The following is a 23134-nucleotide window of genomic DNA, read 5'->3' as shown; positions in this document are numbered from 1 at the left end:
GCTCATGAGGTGCTGAAGCCCAGAACTTCAGTTTTGATCCTGCATTGCTAAGTCTTAGCACTTAGCTCTGTATGTTTCCAGGTGGCACATGCCCTCTTCTTGAGTACCTACAGAAAGCATGTTGGATTGCAACCCAAGGATACAACTCTAGATTATGACCCATAGCCCACTTGTAATTTGTTTATTTGTTTAAAATTGTAGATTGCTTTTCCACATAAATATGCTGAAAGCAGCTCACAGCGTAACAAAGATACAAATACAATGCTTCATTACAAAAGTAATCAAAATTCAATCATTTCAAACATAACATGAGCATCAAATAAATAGCTTTATTTATCTGAATGTTATAACATTTAAAAATGATAATAAAACAAGCTAAGCAGCAGCTACTGCATGGAAGTACTATACCAAAAGGTACAAAAACCGAAGTGTGTATAAAATGTTGCATAGTGGCTGAACATGGAAATTTTATATATAGTAAAATGAGCACGTTAATTGCTGTCACACAAAACTTCACATCCAACCCTTAGCTGTGGTCCAACATTGGTGCCAAAAATCAAGCTAGAGCAAGGGTGTGAGCCTGCAAGAGGAGCAGAGCATCTAAAATCACAAATGCCTGTAAGCATGACAAAAATTTAACTGTCAAAGTGAGTAATGGGTGTGAGCCCTCCCTGAGTTCAGCATGACTTCTTTTTTGAGTAGGTGTACACGTGTAACACTAAGTATGGTTGCTCGCTAGAGATTATTGTTCATTTCAAGTATTTATTTTATTTTATTGGGTTTTTTATCATTCAAAGAGAGAGAGAGTGATTTTTAGGGTCAGACGTCAGAGATTTTTTTTTACAGTCCTGCATTTCCGCAGCCAGCCACTAGAGTTCAATCTAAACCATTCTGTGCACTAATCCAGTGCCTTGCCATTGACTGTGGGGCTGTACATGTTATTACACTGATAACACTCAAGAGCCTTTTCACCAGCTGCTTAGCTGTCCATTTCACGGAGCTGCTGGTTAAGGAGGGCTAAGGTGTCAAGCCTTTGGCATTAGCTGTGCCGTAGGTGCCAGGGGAGGATTCGCTTTGCCAGTCCCAGTGTCAAATAGCAAAGGTGGCTCCTGCCCAAGAACAGTCACTTTGTCAAAACATTGCTTTTTTGTTAATGCTTTCCTTTTTGGCTCCTCCGCCTTCCCGTCTCCAGATGTAACGGATGAAATGCTGAGCTTCTTCCTCACCCTCTTTCAAGGGCTGAGGGTGCAGATGGGTGTGCCTTTCACCGAGCAGGTCATACAGACATTCCTCAACATGTTCACCAGGTAACCCGCTCACCTTCCTGTCGCTAATCTTTTGCTACTGTTACTTTGACACAGAACATGAATATGTAATAATGGGATGGAGCTCGCTTTTGAGACTGCTACGTAGCTCAGATTTCAGAGGGGAGAGGGAATTCTCCATGCACTTGTTCCCTGTAAACAAATGCTCTGCAGCTAGACTCAAGTCTTCCCGAAAGCTTAATTGTTTTTTGTGTTGTGTCCCTAGAGAGCAGCTGGCCGAGAGCATCCTCCATGACGGGAGCACTGGGTGCCGAGTGGTAGAGAAATTTCTGAGGATCCTTCAGGTGGTGGTGCAAGAGCCAGGCCAAGTCTTCAAGCCTTTCTTACCCAACATCATCTCACTCTGCATGGAGCAAGTCTACCCAATCGTGGCGGAGGTAGGGCCATCCTGGGGCTGGGCGAGAGACAGAAGGGGATGGGGCAAGGCAGAAGCTCTTGCAGGGTCTGAATCATGGGACAGCAGCGGAGCCACACCCCTGAGAAGCCCTTAGGGCTGCTCCGTATCAGATGTATACAGTCAAATGCACAAACGGACTCCTTTAAAAAGGATCCATTTTTCAGACACTGCCAAGTGATCTGTCCTCGGGTGCTTTGTTCACACGTCGTAATACCAATGGCAGGGAGGAGGTAGGCAGCAGCCAAACTATCCACAGGAATTAAAATTGCCAGGAAAGCAACGACACTGTTTATTATTTTGCTTCCCTGTGGAAAGAAGAGGACAGGATACTGCATGGAAATAAGCTAGCTGCCTTTAACTTTCATTGGGTGGAATATGGATTGAAAATCAGATGGTCATCTTTCGTTTAAATTTTATTTTCGAGAGGGGCAGTGCTTAAAGGGTGTGCAACTGCAGCGCCAACCCATGACTTCTGCCTTCTTCTGCTACATAGCAAACGCCTCCCTCTCTGACCATCTGCATTGGGCTGTGCTGGTAATGAGATCCGTTCTGGCGATGGGCGTGTGGTGACTCCCTGTGTGCTTTCCCTTTGTCCCCAAGCGATCCTCTCCCGATGTGAAAGCTGAACTGTTTGAGCTGCTTTTCCGGGTCCTTCATCACAACTGGCGATATTTCTTCAAGTCCAGCATTCTGGCGAGTGTCCAGAGAGGCGTAGCTGACGAGCAGATGGAGAACGAAGCACAGTTCAGCACCATTATGCAGGTACCTGGACGGGAGTTGGCTGGTGGTGTTGCTTCCTTGCTTGTGGGGGCCCAGGTGCTTCTGGCTGGCAACTGTAGGAAACAGGTAACACTGTGAAATGGGGCTCTGTTCCAATACAGCAGAATGGTTAAAACGGCTTACCAGCTGCAAGAACGCAACAGTCCCTGGCTTTCCCATGAGTCCAAATGCTGTCCTGACACGTTAAGAGAAGGGCCCACTTGATTTGCATTGTGTTCTTTGTACACTTTGAAGGCTCAAGACCTTTTCAAAAGAGGCAGTGCTTAGTGCAACTGCATATTTTAACTTTGTGACTTCCTAGAGGTGTGGAGCGGTGTGATAGGAACGGCCTGTGTTATTTTAAGAAAAGCAAGTTAACTCCTTGGTCTGGATGTTCAAGCAAATCTCTAGCATCTACTTTACCAAGTAGCTGTTGTGGAGGCCTCACCTGAACCCTGGAGTTACTCACTGAACCCACTGGAGAAGTTTCTTCTCAATACACTGCTGTTCCTTCTGTACCCACACTTGTTCCTAATTCTGTTGTCTACTGAGAGCCTGTTAGTTATTTGGTGTTTGGGGCCATTCCAGGCAACTCCTGCTCAGGTTCCCTTCTCATTCCAAGTGCTGAACACTGTTAATTTGTAAGCAGAAGATTGCTAAAAAGCTGACAGCTCAGTAGTGGCTGATTCTAGCCAAGTGCTTCTGGCTGTTGGCATTCCAGTTGGCTCATCCTGTTTGGGAGAAGCGCTTCTGCTTAGCGCTCTCTGAATGTTCTGCATGGCCCAGAATGTCTGCATCCTGCTAGGGAGTTGTCTGCTTGCTGCTGCCGCCATGGTCAAAGTCCAGTCTCTAGTCTATTCGGCCATTCTCAAATTCTAGTTTAACTCCCTGAGGCGCTCTGAGGAGAAATAGGAAAAGCTCCTTCCCTGGCCCTGTTTCCTTCAAAGTCTCAGTCTGTGTTTGGAGGAGGGCCACTGAATCCCAACCATTCCTGCTTCAACTCATAACTTGATGCGAGACAGTCTCAAGGAAGTGAGATTTTACAACAAGAAAACATCCCTGACACGAGGGTTGCTGTCCGATACAGAGGTAGCCGGTCTGGAGCCCTCCAGATGTGGTCAAACTAAGACTCTTCCTCTCATCAGCTCATGTGGCCAGTGGGCAGGGATGTTCGAGGTTAGACAATATCAGGTTCCCTATCATTGGTCCAATGGCTATTCAAAGAGCTTCCATCAATGTCTGATGTCCTGGTTACTTCCTTCAATGTCTGATGTCCTGATAGGCTTTCCCCCCTGTTCCATAGGCATTTGGCCAGTCCTTCCTGCAGCCTGACATACACCTTTTTAAACAGAACTTGTTCTATTTGGAGACTCTGAACACAAAGCAGAAGCTGTATCACAAGGTAAGCTCCCCACTTTCCAATGTATACAACAGTATAGTTTGTATCTTGCTTACACAAAGCACTGGCAGAAGAGGGACAGTTCAGAAGGCTAGTAATTCTGGTTCTTCCTGCTTATTGCCCCCTAGTGGTCCATACACTCGGGTGCTCTCCTCGCTGGAGTTGCTGTTGCTTACGTGTTGGAAGAGCATAGGCCTGGCTTGTGTCATAAATTTAATTGGCCTGTGCAGAGAGGAACAAGACTCTCGCTCAGGCAGAACAAGGAAACTAATTCTCCTTCAACTTGGAGAGGGAAACGGGAAGAGCTTTTTTTCTAATGCCTGTGTTGAATACACTGCTCCCAAAACCACTGCCCAAAATGCCCAGTGGCGGACGGTTTGCAGAGGATCAGGTACATTGAATGAGCATGTCAGAGACCCTGGAAAACGGGGCCCCTAGACACACTATAGGCATTGTGACAGGACGCTTTGTCATTGTTTAATCATAGCAGATTTTACCCACATTTTCATTGTGAGTGCCACATTATCACAAGAGCTAACCATTTTAAATGTTGTGCAAGCTTGCTAGGGCAGGTGTGTTCAGCTGGTGGAGTGGTGAATGCCAAGTTGCCAAGGGTTTTCACTTACCTCTGCATCCATGGAGGTGAATGGACCCTGCACTGGACCCTGGAGGTGTGGCATAATTCAGCTGCCATGAGCCACCCAATAGAGGCCTATCAGATCGTCCTGTAGAGGGCAGAATAGGCTTCCCCATTTGCAGAGCAGCTTGCAGCTTCACTGATCCCGCAGAGCTGCTGTTTTTGCTGAGCACCGCAGGAGCTTGCTGAATGCCCTTGTTCTCTTTCCCCACAGAAGATATTCCGGACATCCATGCTTTTTCAGTTTGTGAATGTCCTGCTTCAGGTACTGTTCCATAAATCACACGACCTCTTGCAAGAGGAAATTGGCATAGCCATCTACAACATGGCCTCCGTGGACTTTGATAGCTTCTACTCAGCCTTTCTCCCGGGGTTCTTGGCCAGCTGCGATGGTGTGGACACCAACCAGAAAAACGTGCTTGGAAGGAACTTCAAAATGGACAGGGTGAGGCTGGCTTGAAGCCTTCGGGTGGGGTTGTTCTGTACGGACAGACTGACAACACACACAACCGTGCCCCAAATAGAACTTCCTTGAACTCTAACGTTTTATTATTGAATGAGAACATAAGAAGGACCCTGAAACTGAATCAGACCAAAGTGGTTTGGCATCTAGACCAGCATCATCTTCTTACCATAGCCTGCCAGATCCCCACAGGCAGGATGTAGAACCCACCCTTCGCGCCAAGTGAAGTTGTGGTCAGCTCCCCTCTGGCCCTCTCCCGCCATGTCTGATTTACCACCACAAGCTCTGAAAAAAACCCTCCATTGTCGTGTTATTTTCCTTCCCTTGGACTGTAGGGTAGCTCAAGAGTATTTCCCCACCCAGCCCAGGATCATCGGCTCTGATTGGCAGTGGCTTTCCAGGATCTTTGTCAAGGGTCTTTGTCCTCCACAACTACCCTGATTCTTCTTGAATGGGAGATAACCAGGGCTTGAAACCTTCTGTAGGCAAGGCATGGGCTCTGCCACTGAGCTACAGCCCTGCCCCTTGCCCTGATGGTGTGGTAGTAGGACCCATAGCGTAAGGTCATATGCTGTGCATGCAAAAGCATCCTCACTTTTAAAAAGGTCTTCAAAGAGCAACAATTTCCAGAGTTACATGGGCAGAGGGATTGATTGAGGAGAATTGGGGTCTCCTAACAACCCTCAGCCCCCTTAACAAGGCACAGTTCCCAGGGTCCTTTGGGGGAAGCCATGATTATTTAAGGTGATAGGTGCCATTTGCACTTCACATTTAAAGAGGTCTCAAAGAGGAAGGGAAGCTCTCAGAGTAATGGCTGGTTCAGGACTCTGTTCAAAGCTGTGTGTCCCATCAGACTGCACCTTCTCATGGCTTCATGCAGAGAGTTTCTCCTGCCTGAAACCCTGGAAAGTTGCTGCCAGCCAGTGCAGACAGTACTGAGCAAAATGGGTCAACGGCCTGACTGTGGATATAAGGCAGCTTCGGGGGGGGGGGTTAACATTGCTTTTGTTTCAGGGCTGCTCACTACAAAGGTTTTTATTTCCCATAACAACTCTGCTCTTCCTTCATAAGACTTCATGGTGACATTTCAGGCCGTCTCACACCCACACAACCTAGTTTAAATTTGCTGAATAAAATTGTTGAAAATGGAGCCAGGAGATATTTGGAAGTGCTTGGGCAAAGTCGGTGCCATTGCGTTCCCTAGTGTCAACACTCCTTTGGGGCAAAGAACAGGAAAGATTGGTTAATCCTGTTGCTGTTGTTGTCCTAACCGTTGGCTGTCTCTTCTCTCCCATGTCTCCCCACCACCCCTTTTCCAGGACCTGCCCTCATTTACACAGAACGTGCACAGGCTGGTCAACGACCTGCGCTACTACAGACTCTGCAACGACAGTTTGCCCCCTGGGACTGTGAAGCTATAGTTCTCGGCACTGGACTCTAGTTCGAATCCCCGTCGAGAGTGGGCCTGTGCTCCTCGTGTTGCCGCTGCCTCCGCTCCCCGATCTCACCAGGCCGGCTGGATGCAGAAGCACCTCCCACGTGGGCCCCCGTGCCTGGGAGAGCTGCACGCTGTGCCCCCACCTTGTCCATTCCCCTTCCAGCTCCTCCTCGCAGCTGAGCTGTGGCAGCTCTGTGCCCTACAGGGTGTCTCAAGGCCCATCTGCAGGCCGTTCCTCTATAGCTGGATGTTTTTGTCTTAATACTGTGGCATTTGCAGATTTGCAGGTTCCGGTGACTGGTCTTGTGCATCAATCATGAGGCAGAAACGCCAAAGACTACTTCAGATGTTCCCACCTTCACATCATTCCACCTGCGTCCCTCCCCTCCTGCACCTTGCTGTTGGGGAGGGGAACATCCCATCAACTTTTTGTTTTTAATTGCCTTGAAGCCTCCCCTGCCATCGGCGGGGAGACAGACGGACAGACAGACAGAGCTCTGTTTTCGTGGGGTTTTTTTTAAAGAAAAGTTTTTTCTCATCATTCCATTGTGATACTAAAATGTGCTTAATGGAAATAAAAAAGTGCTTACTTTGTTGTTTTAGACGGGCTTGAGATCTATTTAGGTACCTTCAAGGCCTTTCGGGAAGTCTTGGGGAGGGCATAGGCTTCAGACTAATTCATGGAACCATAGAGCTGGAAGGGATACCCAGTGGTCATCTAGTGCAACCCCCTGCAATGCAGGTGTCTCTGCCAGAGCATCCCTGACAGATGGCCATCCAGCCCCTGCTTACAACCTCCCAAGGGAGTCCATCCCACTGTCAAACAGCTCCTACTGTTAGAAAGTTCTTCCTGATGTTGAGTCGGAATCTCCTTTCTTCTAACTTGAAGCCATTGGTTCGAGTCCTACCCTCCAGAGCAGGAGAAAACAAGCTTGCTCCATCTTCCATGTGACAGCCCTTTGGATATTTGAAGATGGCTATCATATCTCCTCTCAGTCTCCTCCTTGCATGGCTAAACATACCCAATTCCCTCAACTGTTCCTTGGTTTCCAGATCATCTTGGTTGCCCTCCTCTACACAGCTTGGCAACATCCTTTTTAAATTGTGGCACCCAGAACTGGACACAGTATTCTAGGTGTGGTCTGACCAAGGCAGAATAGAGCAGGACTATTACTCCCCTTAATCCGGATCCTATACTTCTGTTGCCTAGAGTAGAATTAGCTTTTTTTTTGCTGCTGCTGCTGCAGCATAACCCTGTTGACTCCCATTCAGCTTGTGCAGTTGGATCTGTGCACATTCCTGAAGAGTGATCTCTATGGATTGCTACATGACTTTCAGTGATAGTTAATGATGCTTCTATAGGGTTTTTCATATCTGCTCAAAGCCTGCATTTCCAAGAGACTCATGGTGGCATTACATGGGCTACTTTATTATTTACAACAACCTTTTGAGGTAAGTTAGGCGAGCGACTAACCTCAGGTGGACCCCTGTGAACTCTAGGCTCTGTGTGCACCTGAACCTAGCACCTAGCCCCACTCCCACATTTTAATTATTACATTATACTGGCCCTTTAATCTTTAGAAAAACATCAATAACTGTATGAGAACCTGCTGTTGTGCTTCGCCGAATTGCAGGCACATGGTCTGAGCAATTTCGCCAGCAGAATGCCATGAACTGGAACCTCTTCAGATATCCAGTCTTTCCTTGCCATTGTACTTTGTGGCTTGCTGGGTCTTCATTTCATTCAAGATGTTTCTATACTGGCTTTGAGGCTAGCACTCCCAAAAGAGGCTTGCGTGAGAGAAGCATCAATGAAAACACTGCATTAAAACAGAAGCCGCTGTTTAGAGGAGGCTGGATCTTCTGCTTCCACCACCACCCCTGGACAGAATGGTTCTTCAGAATTCACTATGGCGACTATCATCGGAGGGAGGAGCCGTGGCTGGGAGCTGGATGATGACACGTTACAAACTGTGCCTGCTAATAGACAAGTCTTGTTTGTCTTGTTTGATTTCGGCCACAGTGACACTCCACCTGTCCCTGGCCTGCTCAGGGGGTCAGCATCCTTGTGAAAGCATTGCTCACTATGTTTACCCAGAGTGAAAGTGCATGTTTTCTCTGTCCAGATCAATGGGTCAGTGGTCATAGTTTTGGAAGATGCTCAAATCTTGCTGCTAAGAACAACTGGTTGTCCCATTTCCCCAGAGCACATACTCTTCCAATGTGAAGCTTGCTTGATTTTAGGAACGTAGGAAGCTCTGGTTGATTGGTCCACCTAGCTCAGTAGTGTCTACACCAGGCATCCCCAAACTTCAGCCCTCCAGATGTTTTGGACTACAATCCCCGCCATCCCTGACCACTGGTCCTGTTAGCTAGGGATCATGGGAGTTGTAGGCCAAAACATTTGGAGGGCCGCAGTTTGGGGATCCCTGGTCTACACTGATGGGCAGCTGCTCTCCAGGGTTTCAGATAGGTAGCGCTACCTGGAGATGCTAAGGATTGAACCTGGGACCTTCTGCATTCAAAGCAGATGGTCTGCAACAATAGTCTTTCTTCCATCATGGTGCTCAGGGTGGACTGCAGATTGTTCCCAAGCAGTCATCTGACTAGGAACTGACCAAATCATAAGACTCAATTTAGCTTCCAGCGCAGTTGCTACATCTCATATGCTTTCAGACAATAGCCATGGCCCGATAGCCTTCAAGCAGGCAAGCACACCAGCTTCTTTTCCACAAACTGGGAATTGCAGTGCTTGAGGCTCCTCAGAAGTGAGCAACCGCACCACAGCTCCTCTTCATGAATGCCGTTTGGATGTTTGCCCATGAGGCAGAAGAGTTGGCAGGTTTGTTCCCAAAAGCCATTGCAGTTCAGTTGATGCTAGGCAGGTCTTTGGGGGCAGAACGTTGTGGGTTCAAATCAAAGGGCTCGTGGGTGAGGTGGACTTTTAAGGAGGGATCTGAAAGGGGAGGCTGTGTCGTGGACCTTTTGGGTTGAAGAGTTCCATGCATGAGTGATAGCAAGGGAGTCAGGGTTGTTCCCCTGAAATTACCATATTTGGTCAGCTGAATGAATATTGGTAGAGCTGGAAGAGAAAAGGTTGTGAACTGGTCTTATTTGGCAGGAAGGGGGGGCAAAACTCGGAGGAGCTTTAAAGGTCAAGAGTGGTTATCTGCCTTGGACATTGAGTCCACCTGCATTTAGTTGGACCAAATGCATGTCTAGTTTGCTCTCAAAAGCTCCTATCATTGAAGATTCCAATGCCCCTCTATACAACCTACTGGTGCCCCAGCGCTCATCACATGGCTCCTTCCTGGTGCCCAGTCTAAACCTGTCCATGGCATTTAAAAGGTTGATGGATCCACGTGGCACAACATCTGGAGAATCGAAGGTTAGGATTGGGAACGAGGAGAAGAGAACTAAGCAGGGCTCGTTCAGTTGTGGGGTAGGGGGAAAACAACCCTCTGTCCTTGATGCTTCTGCCAATATTTTTCTGGGGTCACTGTTCTGGGAGCTACGAACTTCCAGCAGGTACAAGAGCGCTGTTTGCCTTCTGAATTGGAGCCAGTTCAGGGTTGTTGGAACAACAGGGGTGGGATGGGGACAAGTACGAAGATGGTCCTAGACAACATAGCTCCTGCTTATGGGGAAAAAGCACTTGTGATTTTAATACATGGTTGGCATCCGGAAGACTTCTGAGCAGGGAATGGTAAATGAAATGCCCTTCTAGGTTTTCCTAGGCTTAAGTCCAGCATTTTATTTCCCCTGCACAGGTTCTCCATCTGGCTGGCAGCTGGAGCAGCGTTTGGCAACCCCTGCAGGGCCTCGTTTGGCCCAGGGGCTGGTAGTTGCCGGCCTGTGTATTAGGGAAGTATTTCAGCCAATTTGGTTCAAGTCCAGGGAGAAATATAGGACTGAATGTTGTGATCAGGCAGCACCTTTCACCACTTAAAGGGTGGAATGCTAATGAAGAAGGCACTGAGGAAGGCCAGTGATACCAGCTACATAATGGTTTGTTTTGCCAAGGGAAAATATAGCTTGTTCTTGGACACAACCTCAGCTTAAAGGGCAAAGTTTCTCTAAAGTCTATAAATTCCCCTATTTTTCCACGAGTTGCGAGTATTTGACTGCAGCTGTATTGACAGAAGGGAGGGTGGCCTCTCTCCAAACGGGGCCTCGTGTTTCCTCTTAATCTCCTCTAATTAGATGTTCTGTATATTATCTGCAAGATCGCCAACAGCACCCATGAATCCAGCCTCCCTCCCTCCCTCCCTGTTCATCACTGGATGACGATCCGCTCTCAGGATGAGGGAGACACTTCTAAAGGCAGAGGTTTTTTATATATTAAAAAATCTGCACTGAATGTAGCAATTAGCCACACAGATTTTTGAGGCCACAACTTGCACAAAAATCAATTGGTCCTTCAAGTCCCTCAGCAATTTTCAACTGCTCCGTAGGGGGGAAAGCATGTGAACTACTGTTCTAATACTCCAAGCATGTACTGAAGTAGAGCAGTATATCTTGGTGTTATAAAGACCAATGTTAATTATTTGCTACAGGAACCCATCCCGTAAACTAAGAACGTTTCAACTGTGTTAGAGAGCAACTCCCATAGCCCATCGCTTTATCCCTTTAGTAACTTCTTGTTGCTGTTTGTTTTGATATCGGCCTTTGTCAACCTGGTGGCCAGTGTGGTGTAGTGGTTAAGAGTGGTGGACTCGTAATCTGGGGAACCGGGTTCGCGTCTCCGCTCCTCCACATGCAGCTGCTGGGTGACCTTGGGTTAGTCACACTTCTCTGACGGCTCTCAGCCTCACTCACCTCACAGAGTGTTTGTTGTAGGGGAGGAAGGAAAAGGAGAATGTTAACTGCTTTGAGACTCCTTAGGGTAGTGATAAAGCGGGATATCAAATCCAAACTCCTCCTCCTCCTCCTCCTCCTCCTTCTTCTTCTTCTTCCTCTTCCTCTTCTTCTCCTCCTCCTCCTCCTCCTCCTCCTCTTCCTCTGGCTGTTCTGGACTAGAAATATCATCAGCCACAGCCAGCTTGGAAGCTGCAGCACGAAACACCTGGGTGGGTGCCAAATTGCTGGATGCTGGCGTTACAGAGTGTGTTTTGTGCTTTACCAAATAGAGCATGGGTCCCTGCTGCTAGGAGTTTACAATCTAATCCCGGGGAACGGAGGAAGGGAAGGGGCAGGCAAGGTGCACCCAATTGTCGCAGTGAGGTGTGCTCGCCTCTGGGACATATTTTTATTGGATTGATGCGTTTTATTGGATTGATGCGTGTTGCAGCTAATGTGGAAGTATTTTAACCCCCGCTAAAGTACCCACTTAGTAGATGGTCAAATGGTCTGAGCTTGCTTCATAAAACAACTTCCTATCCCCCTTTTGCTGTTTCAGAAACGGCTGCTTTGCCCCCCCCCCCAAAAAAACCCACCCATTTGCTGTACCCTCCCAAGTAGTGATAACTTCTTTAATCTAATGATTTTTTATAATGGTTAAAGTGGTTTATATTTATTGCTTATATTTTAGATCGTATTTTGGATTGTTTTACGTATATATGTGTATGCTGGTCGAGAACCGTAACAATAAACTAAACTTGCTACTAAACTAAACCCACCCATTCCTGCCTAGGAGCACTCAACCAGCTTTTCCTCTCTCCCCCCACGCCTGCCTTCCCTGATCCTTCCTTGCCGGCGGAAGCAGCTACGGACGGCACCCCAAGATCAGGTAAGTGCGCCCACCCTCGTTGTCTCTGCTCGTCCGGCCCATCAGCAATGGGCGCCCCCAGCTTCCGGAGCCGAAAGTTGCTGCAAATCCTGTTAGCCGACGAGGCGGCCGAAAGAAGCGAGCCGCCCACCCCCGGGGTGGGGGGGCTGCGGGTCTCTTTAAGGGGGCCGCCTCCCTGTAACTTGATCCTCCTCGTTCCCACGCCTCCCCCCCGGGGGGGGGGCCGCCTTGCTCGGCCTGGCCTGGGGGCGGACCGGCGGGTGGGGGTGGGGGAGCAGCAACCCCGCAGCCGGGCTTTCTCCCACCCCCAAGCCCTCGTCTATAAACCCGTCCGGGCCGGCCCCCTTCTGCGGGGCGAGCCGCCATGGGCTTCCTGCAGCGCTGCGTGGGCCGGAGCTGCCGCCTGTTGCTGCCGTCGGGGCAGCGGGGCGCGGGCAGCCTCGGGGCGTTGGGGGCTCTGCCCTGCGATCGCCTCCCCGGGGGGCGGCTGTACAGCGCGGGTGAGTTGCGGGGCGAAGCGCCCTCGGGGTGGGCTCCTGCCTCCGCTCTTTTCCTTCGGGCGAGGGGCTGCAGAACAACTCGCCCGCGAAGCGCCTCCCTGCCCCCAGGATGGGCGCGCAACTTGCGCCCTCGCCTTGTGGTGACTCCGGCCGGCAAATCCAAGTCAGCCATCGCCGGGCCCGGGCCCTTCCACACACTCACACACGCGCGCGCGCGCGCACGCGCACACACCGACTCTCTTCAGTCCGCAACCCTTCCCGTTCCCACGGTCCCTGACAATTGGCCAAGCCGGAGTCCGGCACAGTCCTATCTCTCCATCATGCGATACTCCTAGAGAGACACAGCAGGGCACTCCCTGGTTGCACGCAACTATGAGGAGTTGGGTATTCCTGGAAGGAATCGTAAGACTTGTACCCCTTGGCACTTTTTCTTTGCTTACCCACCCAAGCTAGTACCGTACTTGCTAGCTTGGCTTGGGGGGCTGTTATGAGATCTGGCTTGGCATTTCCTTGGGCTGTGCAAACTAGAGGCGGGGTGACCTGTTCCAAGTGCATCCTAGAATCATAGAGTTGGAAGGGACCAGGAGGATCATCTAATCCAACTCCCTGCAATTCAGGAATCTTTCTGAATTCTGTTGGCACAGCTTAGCATCCTCTGGGGATGTAGCTGTGGTGAAGTTCCCTCTGCCTTGAGACTGTGAAGAGCTGGGAGTTCCAGCCCTACTTTTCCATGCCCCTGTGTTGGCCTTGGCTCCCAGGGTGGTGGTCAGATGCTGCTGCTGTTCCCTTTTTTAGCATGCAAACTAGTAAAAAAGGTAAAGGTAAAGGACCCCATGGCGGTTAATTCCAGTCAAAGGCGACTATGCAGTTGCAGCGCTCATCTCTCTTTCAGGCTAAGATGGTTTTACCATGCAAACTAGTATCCACACACCAGGTTGGAAGAAAATCTATCTGTGGGCAGTGATAATTCCTAATTCCCTCTCCTTGACACACTGGCTAGCAGGGCTGACCAGAGGTCAACATTACCAGGCCCACACTTCTGTATTTAAAGATCAGTACATAAAATGCCAACTTGGGGCTTCAAACTTCCTATCTAGCTGTTTGTCTCACCCCACTCTTTCTTTCGAGAAGTGTGCTGGAGAATGCTGTCTTGCTACTTGGCGATGATTCAGTTGTTCCCAATAAAGGTGGCCCCCTGCTTTGGCTTTTGGATCCCTCGTCCCCAGAGAGCAGCATAACTGACCTTCGTAGTTGAAGAGGATAGCTGCTACTTTTTCTTCTCTCTGGAAAACAGAGCCCTTGAATTACATCACACTCTCCTTTTGAAAACAACAAAAAAAATAGTCCCTTTCTTCCCCCCAGATAATGAGATTACTACATGTTAAAGTAAGGTTACCAGATTTTTTTTTTCAATGAATCCGGGGACACTTTTTAACTTCCTGTTAAACAGATGGATTTTTTCAGGGGACTGATTTGTGAATCCAGAGACTCCCTGGGAAATTGAGACGTCTGGTAACCTTATGTTAAAGGAGCTTGGTTAGAGCTGAAAGGACTCTTAACTGGCCTACCGTACAGGACTGTTGTAAGGATTGCACAGTCAGTGTATGTGACTTCCCGAGAAGGAGACACTTTAGCTTATTATAGCAAATGCCCCAGAAGAGATTCCTGGCAGTGGCGTCCTCAGAGACTAATTAGCAGATTCATTGTGACATAGAGCTTTTGTGGACCAGTCGACCCCACTGCGTCAACTGCAGCTGGGATTCCTGGCACAGAAGGCAGATTTGGCTTTAAATGTAACATCCTATCTTTAATGTATAGGAGGTGCTTGGCGCACTTAACTACATGATACGAATGCTAGGTATTACAGTCATACCTCAGTTTAAGTACGCTTCGGTTTGAGTACTTTCAGTTTAAGTACTCCGCGGACCCGTCTGGAACAGATTAATCCGCTTTCCATTACTTTCAATGGGAAAGTTCGCTTCAGGTTAAGTACGTTTCAGGTTAAGTACGGACTTCCAGAACCAATTACACTCATACTTTGGGTTAAGTACGCTGCAGGTTGAGTACTCCGCGGACCCGTCTGGAATGGATTAATCCACTTTCCATTACTTTCAGTGGGAAAGTTCGCTTCAGGTTAAGTACGCTTCAGGTTAAGCACGGACTTCCAGAACCAATTGTGTACTTAAACTGAGGTACCACTGTATTAGCTTAAAATATGCCCATCCGCCCCTCCTGCTGCCCCTTGCTGGCACCTTGAGGCTGCAATCCTATCCACCTGCTTTTAGGTAGGTCCCCAGTGACTAATCAGCCTGCTTGCTTTTCAGGGCTGTAACTTTCCTCCTGCAGGAAGCAAAGCCCTCTGGGAAAGGGGCTAGGTGGCTACCCACCACTGGGCATCAAAGGCTTTTTGCTGTACTGTATTCCCAAAATTTTGCGGGAGAGGGAGCATCTAGTGGAAAAGAGGGCTGAGCTTTCCATTGCCCCTCCAATAATGCTTCCTTACTGCCTTCACTTTTAGGGATGTTCAGATTGATTTGCCAGCCATCGTGCCTACAAAACAACCCAGCATCTCTATACAGGCAAATACTTTTAAAAAGCAAACATTGTAAAACAGCAACATTAGTTTTGACAGCTTGCAGTCTACTATCTGAGGGTCAGAGTAAGCGCGGCACATTTTGCTACCGCCAGAGCAAAATTGGCTGCTTTCTGTGCGTTTATCACAATTTCTACCATATTCTATTTTTTTTACTACTTTGGCTAAATGGAGGGGGAACTGTTGCAGAACTCATTCAGAAATAGAACAGTGTTCTAATGCAGTGTTTCTCAACCAGTGTTCCTCCAGATGTTTTGGGACTACAACTCCCATCATCCCTAGCTAGCAAGACCAGTGGTCAGGAATGATGGGAGTTGTAGTCCCAAAACATCTGGAGGCACACTGGTTGAGAAACACTGTTCTAATGTATATCATCCTCAGCCGATGGCAAATTCAGCCACAGCCCTAAACAGGTGGAAATTGTAGTGAAATTTAGTGCCATCTCAAAATTGGGGAACTCGGATGAATCACCTCGAGATCTGGTGCCCTGTCATCTTAAACTTAGGACTCCAAAAGGTTTGAATTGAAGCCCAGGGAAACAACCTACATACAGAAAACCAGGGGGGATAGGGAGGATGAAAGAGTACTCTGAAAGGAGGCCTGGCTGGCTGGCTCCTGCAACACTGAACAGGAGCACTGTACGCTGCAACTCTTTGTTGCAGTTCCCACTCATCACAGCCATGATCTCTGGCTCTAACCACCCTTTCTTTGCCCAATAGGTGTCCCTGGGCTGCAGGAACGCACACTGATAGCCGTGAAGCCAGATGGGGTGCAGAGGAGGCTGGTGGGGGATGTGATCAAACGCTTTGAGAAACGCGGGTTCAAGCTTGTGGGCCTCAAGTTGCTCCAGGTACGCTCATTGGGTGCTGAAATGGGGGAAATCAAGGCTTGCCAGGAAACATTGGGGTAGGTTGGAGTGCTCCTTCCTGTTTCTGTAGAGTTCAGCCAATAAGAGGAGAGTTATCCATGACCCACAGCCTTGTTCCAGGGTGGGGTGGGGAGGGAAGTTTCAATCCCTCCCGGGGATCTAAATGTTAATCATCAGCCACCTTCAACAAGGTAGAAGACACAGACAGGTAGCCCTTCCTCAAGGTGCACATCTGGGGCAAGAGGTTCATGAACCCACAAAAGCCCGAATCCCTTGGACCCAAAGACAGTCTACCCATGCCAACACGGGAGCGTGCCTCGGGGTCTCATAGGATGGAGGTTCTGCCCATTTGAACATCAGATGCCCCTTTGTTTTGGCAGGCTAATGAAGGCATCCTGGCAGAACACTACCATGAACTGCGCCGAAAGCCATTCTATCACGAGCTGATCAAGTACATGACCTCGGGGCCTGTGGTTGCCATGGTAAGACAGTCTCTCTTCCCCGTCCCCCATCCCCTCTCACCAATACCCAGAGACTTATCTAGTCCAGCATCCTCTTCTCACCTTGGCCAACCAGAAGCTCCAATGGGGAGCAGACCAATGGGACCTCTGAGTGTAACTCTGGTGATGCTCAGCAAATGTCCTTCGGAGGCATGCTGCCTCTGATAGAGGAAGGAGAACATTTAGCCATTGTGCAGGGGCAGATCTACTGCGAAACGAATGACGCTTAAACTTCCGAGCCCTAATCCCCGAGGGGTCCCAGAAGCGACTTTAGTCCATGTCGCTTACAATGTTTAAATCGCACCAGTGACACAGTACAGCAATTTCAATCGAAAACTGAGATGTAATGTTGTTTAGTCGTAAAGCCAGTAAAGCAAAAATGATCAGGGAAATGCTGGGGAAAGTGAGGACTTTTTAGACCACCTAGCATTGAAGCAAACCTGATCTCTGCTGGAAAATCATTCCGCAGAGCAGGTGCCACCACTGAGAAGGCCCTTCCCCCCCCACTGCAGTCAGGTGAATGGTTATGCAACACTGCACAGTCAGCCTCAGTAGATCGCAGTGACCTGGGTGGTCTGTATAGGAGAAGGCAGTCTTTCTGATAGCCAGGTCTTTTAATACCTTGAAGCTCTCTCCATGTTGTTGTTGTTTAGTCGTTTAGTCGTGTCCGACTCTTCGTGACCCCATGGACCAGAGCACGCCAGGCACTCCTGTCTTGCACTGCCTCCCGCAGTTTGGTCAAACTCATGTTCGTAGCTTCGAGAACACTGTCCAACCATCTCGTCCTCTGTCGTCCCCTTCATGGATCAATGCCTTGTCGTGGCGAAGGGGCTTGAATAACTCAGAGAAGCTATGAGCTATGTCATGCAGGCCACCCAAGATGGACAGGTCATAGTGGAGAGTTTTGACTAAACGTGATCCACCTGGAGAAGGAACTGACAAGCCACTCCAGTATCCCTGCCAAGAAAACTCCATGGACAAAGACAACAGGCATATAAAAGTTATGACGCTGGAGATGTAATAGTTAATTGCTTTTCACGTTGTGATCTGTCGTGGAACAGCCCCACCAAAGAAGGGTTACCCAGACCTCATTGCAGGTTGCACAGCCCCCCCCCCAATGGCAATTCAATTTCCAGGACCCCAGAAATGTAGGTTCGCCACTAGCATTGTGGGATGCAAAGCCAAATCTGGGTACTGCTTTGAGGATGCTCGTATCTTGGATATGGGAAGAACTGTTTTGCATAGGTATAAGGCATAAGGGTGAGGGGAAGCTCCTGTGAAGCAGAAGATTGCCCGCCCCCGCCCCCCGCTGCAAATTGCCAGGTTGGGCCCTGTGGTCCAAACCAGGCCCATAGCCAACTGCAATGCATTAAAGCCCCCACCCCATCCTTCTAAGCACCCCATCTGTGATGTTGGTTGGGAGAGCACCTCTGTGTACTTAATGAAAGGCACTGATAGAGACATATTGTCTTGTTTAGCTGTTAGCAGGAATGTCAGAACCACTGGTCTTTGCCCTTTTTTTCTATGGTGTCCTGCTTCAGGTCTGGGAAGGCTACAACGTTGTCAAAACCTCCAGGGCTATGGTGGGGGAGACAAATCCCACGGAAGCCAAGGCAGGCACCATCCGGGGAGACTTCAGCGTCCATGTCAGCAGGTATGAGTGGGATCAAAATAGCAGGAAATACAGGAAGCTGTTCTGCACATTAGACCATGAGTCCATCTAGCTCTGTATTGTTAACACGGACTGGCAGTGGCTGTCCAGGTTTTTCGGGCAGGAAGTCTCAGCTCTGGCTGGAGATGGGAGCTGGGATGTTCTACATGCGAGGCAGGTGCTCTGTTACTGAGCTCTGACCAGGCCGGTCTTGACTTGCTGGTGCTTCTAGCTTCAAACTGGCAGGAGTCTCTGGCATGGTTACCCATGAAAAATACAAAACGCTGACTCTTTTGGTTAAGTCCCGTTTCCCGGTCTGGTGAACCATTCATTTAAGTACACTGCAGAATCGTTCCTCCTGCCATTATGTAGTTATCTGAGAGGGCCAGTATGGAAAATGAGCTTTCTGGGTCAAATGAAACCAGTGTTCAACACTGCTATGTATGAATAATAGGGGAAGGGGAAAGATGAACCAATCAAGATATTGAAATGTCAGTGTTAGTTCTGATGCATCGTGTTGTGTGATTTTTCTTTGCTTTCTCATTTTTCCATTATATTACATTTCACTTTTCTATGCGTGTGCTTAAAAATCCTCTTCCCTTAGTTTGTGGTGATCTAGGTGCTGTGGGTAAAACCACAGAGCCTAGGGCTTGCTGATCAGAAGGTCGGCGGTTTGAATCCCCGTGATGGGGTGAGCTCCTGTTGCTCGGTCCCAGCTCCTGCCAACCGAGCAGTTCAAAAGCAGGTCAAAGTGCAAGTAGATATATAGGTACCGCTCTGGCGGGAAGGTAAACGGCGTTTCCGCGTGCTGCTCTGGATCGCCAGAAGCAGCTTAGTCATGTTGGCCACATGACCCGGAAGCTGTATGCCGGCTCCCTCGGCCAGTAAAGTGAGATGAGCGCCGCAACCCCAGAGTCGTCCGCGACTGGACCTAATGATCAGGGTTCCCTTTATCTTTACCCTTTACATTTACAGTGGAATAAAATGACAAAATGGCCTATGCTAGCTAGAACTACAGATTTGGGGGTGGGGGGTGTTGTGGGAATCAAGTTTTAATTTTCCCTTGCGGTTTTTTAAATGTCCTTCCTAACAGAAATCTAGCAGAGCAAGAGTAGACTGGGCTGAACCTTTGTTCCCCAATGTGCGCGTTCTTTCCTTATTTTTGTTTTGAGTGAACGTCCTAAAAGTCCTCCTTCATGCCTAAAACAGATACTGTATTAGATATCAGATTGCCCCCTGGAACGTTCCCTTTGCCTCTGGAGGTTCTGTCCAGGGAAACTCTTGTTCCATCATTTTACTGCATCAGAGTGGCTTCTTGACTCAGCCCGAGGTAAGGATAGCTCAAGATGCTGTAGACAGACCCAGCTGTTCCTTCTCAGGAATTCTGTAGAAATTCAAAAAAGAGTTCTTGGTCCCCCTCATCCAGCTACAACTTCTTTGGTGGAAGTAGCTTCTTTGGTGACTGTTAAAGGGGATATAAAATTGGGTGGGTTGTTTTTGTAGCTGTGGGATAAAAGGTAAAGGTACCCCTGACCATTAGGTCCAGTTGCGGAACACTCTGGGGTTGCGGCGCTCATCTCACGTTATTGGCCAAGGGAGCCGGCGTTTGTCCGCAGACAGCTTCCGGGTCATGTGGCCAGCATGACTAAGCGGCATCTGGCGAACCGGAGCTGTGCACAGAAACGCCTTTTACCTACCCGCCGGAGCAGTACCTATTTATCTACTTGCACTTGACGTGCTTTCGAACTGCTAGGTAGGCAGGAGCTGAGACTGAACAATGGGAGCTCACCCGTCGCAGGGATTCGAACCGCCGACCTTCTGATCGGCAAGCCCTAGGCTCTGTGGATTAGACCACAGCGCCACCCACAGCTGTAGGATAGATAGAACCTTAACCTATGCTATGCCCTCATTATGAGGTTTCCCCCGTGAACAGGAACGTTGTCCACGCCAGCGACTCCCTGGAGACGGCCCAGAGAGAGATCAGCCTTTGGTTTCGCAGCAATGAGCTGATAGACTGGGATTGTTGCGATCAGAAAATCCTGTATGAACACTGAGAGCCTGGCTTGGTCCACACCCCAGCACGGGGCCTACTACCTCTGCCCATTGACTGCCTTTCTGAAGCGATCCACGTTCCAGCCTGTGTGCCACAGGCTTTGATGGTGTGTGTTTGGAGGAGGGTGGGATTCTTGCACTTCAACCACTTTGGCTTTCCTCGGGAGGGAGGGAAGGAGCAGGCACCCCTTTGCACAGGCCACACCTTGCTCTCTGCCTCGTGCACCACAGTGCTACTTGATTGGACAGATTTACATCCGTGGCAGACAAGTCATGGAATACGGGTCTTGCATTAAAAAAAAACCCAAACTATTTCTACAAACCTGGTTCTGTTCTTTCTGTCTGGAAATTGGAAGTCTTGTGTTTGGGCCTGCCATCAACTTGTAATCCCTTTCTCTGTTTGCATCTCTACATTAATGAAGCTAGCCATTTTTTGCTCCTGTTTTTAAGGTGATGTGCGAGTGGCCACCTGATTGTGAATGGACAGCCTTGTAAGAGAAGAATGCAGGAAAATATGATTTAGGTAAAGATGGTGTCTTTTGCACCTCAACACCGCAGGAACTACCGTGTTTCTCATATTATAAGACATGTCTTATATTTATTTTTTCCTCAAAAAAACACACTATGGCTTATTTTCAAGGGATGTCTTATTTTTTTCCTCCTCCTCCTGCTGCGGCCGGCATTGCTGCTGCGCCTATCACTATGTCTTATTTTCGGGGTATGGCTTATATTCCTTGAATGCTTAAAAATCCTGCTATGGCTTATTTTATGGGTATGTCTTAAAATATGAGAAACAGGGTAGGTAGCAGATTGCCTCACCTGATATATGCCCCATTTACCACTTCAATATGCCCAACTGGTACAGGTTACACATACCTGTTCTGCGTTGGTAAGAAATCAATCTTTTAACATGGCAGCAACTTTGAAGCTCTCTGCCTGTTGATATCAGGCAGGCGTCTTTGCTGTATTTTTCCAGCACCTGCTATAAACATTGTTTAGGTAAGGCTATCCAGACATGTGTTTCAGTCTGGTTTTTAGCTTCTTGTTGATTGTAATTATTTTGTTTAATGTTTTAAAGGGGTCTTACCTTTTTTAAAAAAAAACAAACCTGATCATTTCATTATTTTATTCTTTCTGTAAAAACTGTGTTTGTTTTTTACAGTCAAGTTGTGTATCAGCTTTATGAAATAAAAACAAGCATCACCACAAAAGGCTGCCAAAGGAGACAGATTTGCATGCAATTTGCATATGCCAAATAGTATGTGCACACAATGGAGAAAGAAGTCCTATACCGTACTTTAAATGGAAAAGCTTTCAGCAGGGGGAGGACTGCGACCCTGTGTGCCTGCTTAGCCTTTTCTTCATGTGCTTAAATATTGATGGGCACCTTCAAGGACCCTTCTTATGCTTTTATTTATATTGGATAGTTCTTCAAACAGAAGACTTGTCTCCTAGGGTTTGTGGGTACCCTAGTTGTGCCAGAGAAAATTATGGCCTTGGCCCTATTGTGAGTCTTGTAACTCATTCCTATTGACATCAATTGTCACGGGGAGAGTGAGGAAGGCAGAAATGTTGCTTCCTTGGCCTAAACACTTCTGTTTAGGTCACAGCAATAAAGGGCACACCCCCAGCGGAAAAGCACCTAGATTCCAGAGGCTTTGCTAGCTTCTGCGCTGGATAACATGGTCAATTGCAACAGGAAAACTTGAATAACGGCTGCTGTTTTCCCAAGCAGGAGTTTAACAGACTTAGGTGATTTTGTGTGAGCTTCCGTCTGGTGCAAGGACTAGAATGACGCAAATCTTACCGAGTTTGTATTCAAGCAGGCATTCTTTGCCTCATGAAAACGTGTGCTTTAGGGGGCCTCCTTTGTTGGGGATTTGGCATCCTATGACATCTGCACAAGGCAAGTTGCTAGCCATGTGAAGATCTTAAAGCCCAGAAGTAGGTGAGAGGGGAGCACTACTTTGTCAGCAGAAGCTGCTGCCTTGTGGTTAGTGGTGAACTTTAGCATAGATTCTGAGGGCACTGAACTTGGCCCAATTCTCCGGAGCAAACCATACGCTTTTGTGGGCAGAAGGTAAATAGCCACCCAACCTTAGGCATGTTTGCTCTTGCTCTTTGAAGTCAGTCCCACTGCCTGCAATGGGGGCTTCTTCCCATATAATGACCACGGGACTGCAATGTACAAATCTCTAATAAAACAGTTGTTTTTTTTAAGCAACTTGAGGGCACTTAGGTTTTCCCACTGCAGGAGAGAAAACTGTACGCCTAAGCAATGCAAAAGGTTGAAAGCTAGGGTCCACATCTATCTAGACAGGGCAGCTTGCATGAAATGTTAATAATCTGCTCTGTTCCACTACTTTCCCCTCCTAGCAACAGGTCATTAGTCTGCTTTCCAGTTCTTTGGGCCCTTGAAGATAGGGAACAAGAACCTGTGTTTCAAGTTGTTTTGGCTGCCAAGTGATTAATCTGGATGGCTTGGAAATCTCAGCATGCTGTCCGCTCCTGTGTGGCTGCTGCAACTGGCTGTTTTTAGGGAGTAACAATTCCCTTCCCTATCCAGCCAAGCAAGAGGCATGCTCACAGTTCAAGGGTGCATTCCAGCCAGACAAAAAGCACTCAAGGGCCCAGCACAGAATCCAGGCATGTGAGCTGGACCATATTTAGCCCCTAAGCCTGTGCTTCCACACGCCTGTCTTATTCCCACCCCAACATGGAGAGGCTTTGGGGTCATCTGGGAATGGTTGAGGGACTTGGGTATGTTCAACATGGAGAAGACAGCGGTTGACCCACCTTCAAAGATCTAAAGGGCTGTCACACG

At 48.4% G+C, this 23134-nt stretch overlaps 2 protein-coding genes across 7 annotated transcripts in view; both read left to right on the top strand.

The window, feature by feature from the left end:
* The window catches only part of XPO6 (exportin 6), a 50521-nt gene extending 43501 nt beyond the window's left edge, over positions 1 to 7020 (top strand). For all 5 annotated transcript variants that reach the window (XM_060282470.1, XM_035131974.2, XM_035131973.2 and 2 more), the window contains 6 exons: positions 1193 to 1307; positions 1531 to 1702; positions 2323 to 2484; positions 3785 to 3883; positions 4732 to 4962; positions 6300 to 7020. In XM_060282470.1, coding sequence (XP_060138453.1) covers positions 1193 to 1307; positions 1531 to 1702; positions 2323 to 2484; positions 3785 to 3883; positions 4732 to 4962; positions 6300 to 6401 — 881 coding nt within the window. In that variant the 3' untranslated portion in view covers positions 6402 to 7020. The remainder of the gene's footprint in view (positions 1 to 1192; positions 1308 to 1530; positions 1703 to 2322; positions 2485 to 3784; positions 3884 to 4731; positions 4963 to 6299) is intronic.
* Positions 7021 to 12495: 5475 nt separating this feature from the next.
* LOC118092964 (nucleoside diphosphate kinase A) lies at positions 12496 to 20622 on the top strand. 2 transcript variants are annotated; one of them, XM_060282472.1, is made up of 5 exons: positions 12496 to 12646; positions 15959 to 16089; positions 16488 to 16589; positions 18149 to 18261; positions 20192 to 20622. In XM_060282472.1, the coding sequence occupies exons 1-5, from the start codon at positions 12511 to 12513 to the stop codon at positions 20310 to 20312; spliced, it is 603 nt and encodes a 200-aa protein (XP_060138455.1). In that variant the 5' UTR covers positions 12496 to 12510; the 3' UTR covers positions 20313 to 20622. The 2 variants fall into 2 exon arrangements, with proteins under 2 accessions (XP_060138455.1, XP_060138454.1); XM_060282471.1 differs by having other exon boundaries at positions 18086 to 18261.
* The last annotated feature ends 2512 nt before the right edge of the window (positions 20623 to 23134 follow it).

Source organism: Zootoca vivipara, chromosome 14 (genome assembly GCF_963506605.1).
Source record: "Zootoca vivipara chromosome 14, rZooViv1.1, whole genome shotgun sequence".
NCBI classification, from domain to species: Eukaryota; Metazoa; Chordata; class Lepidosauria; order Squamata; family Lacertidae; genus Zootoca; species Zootoca vivipara.
This window is presented reverse-complemented; position numbering and strand designations above follow the sequence as displayed.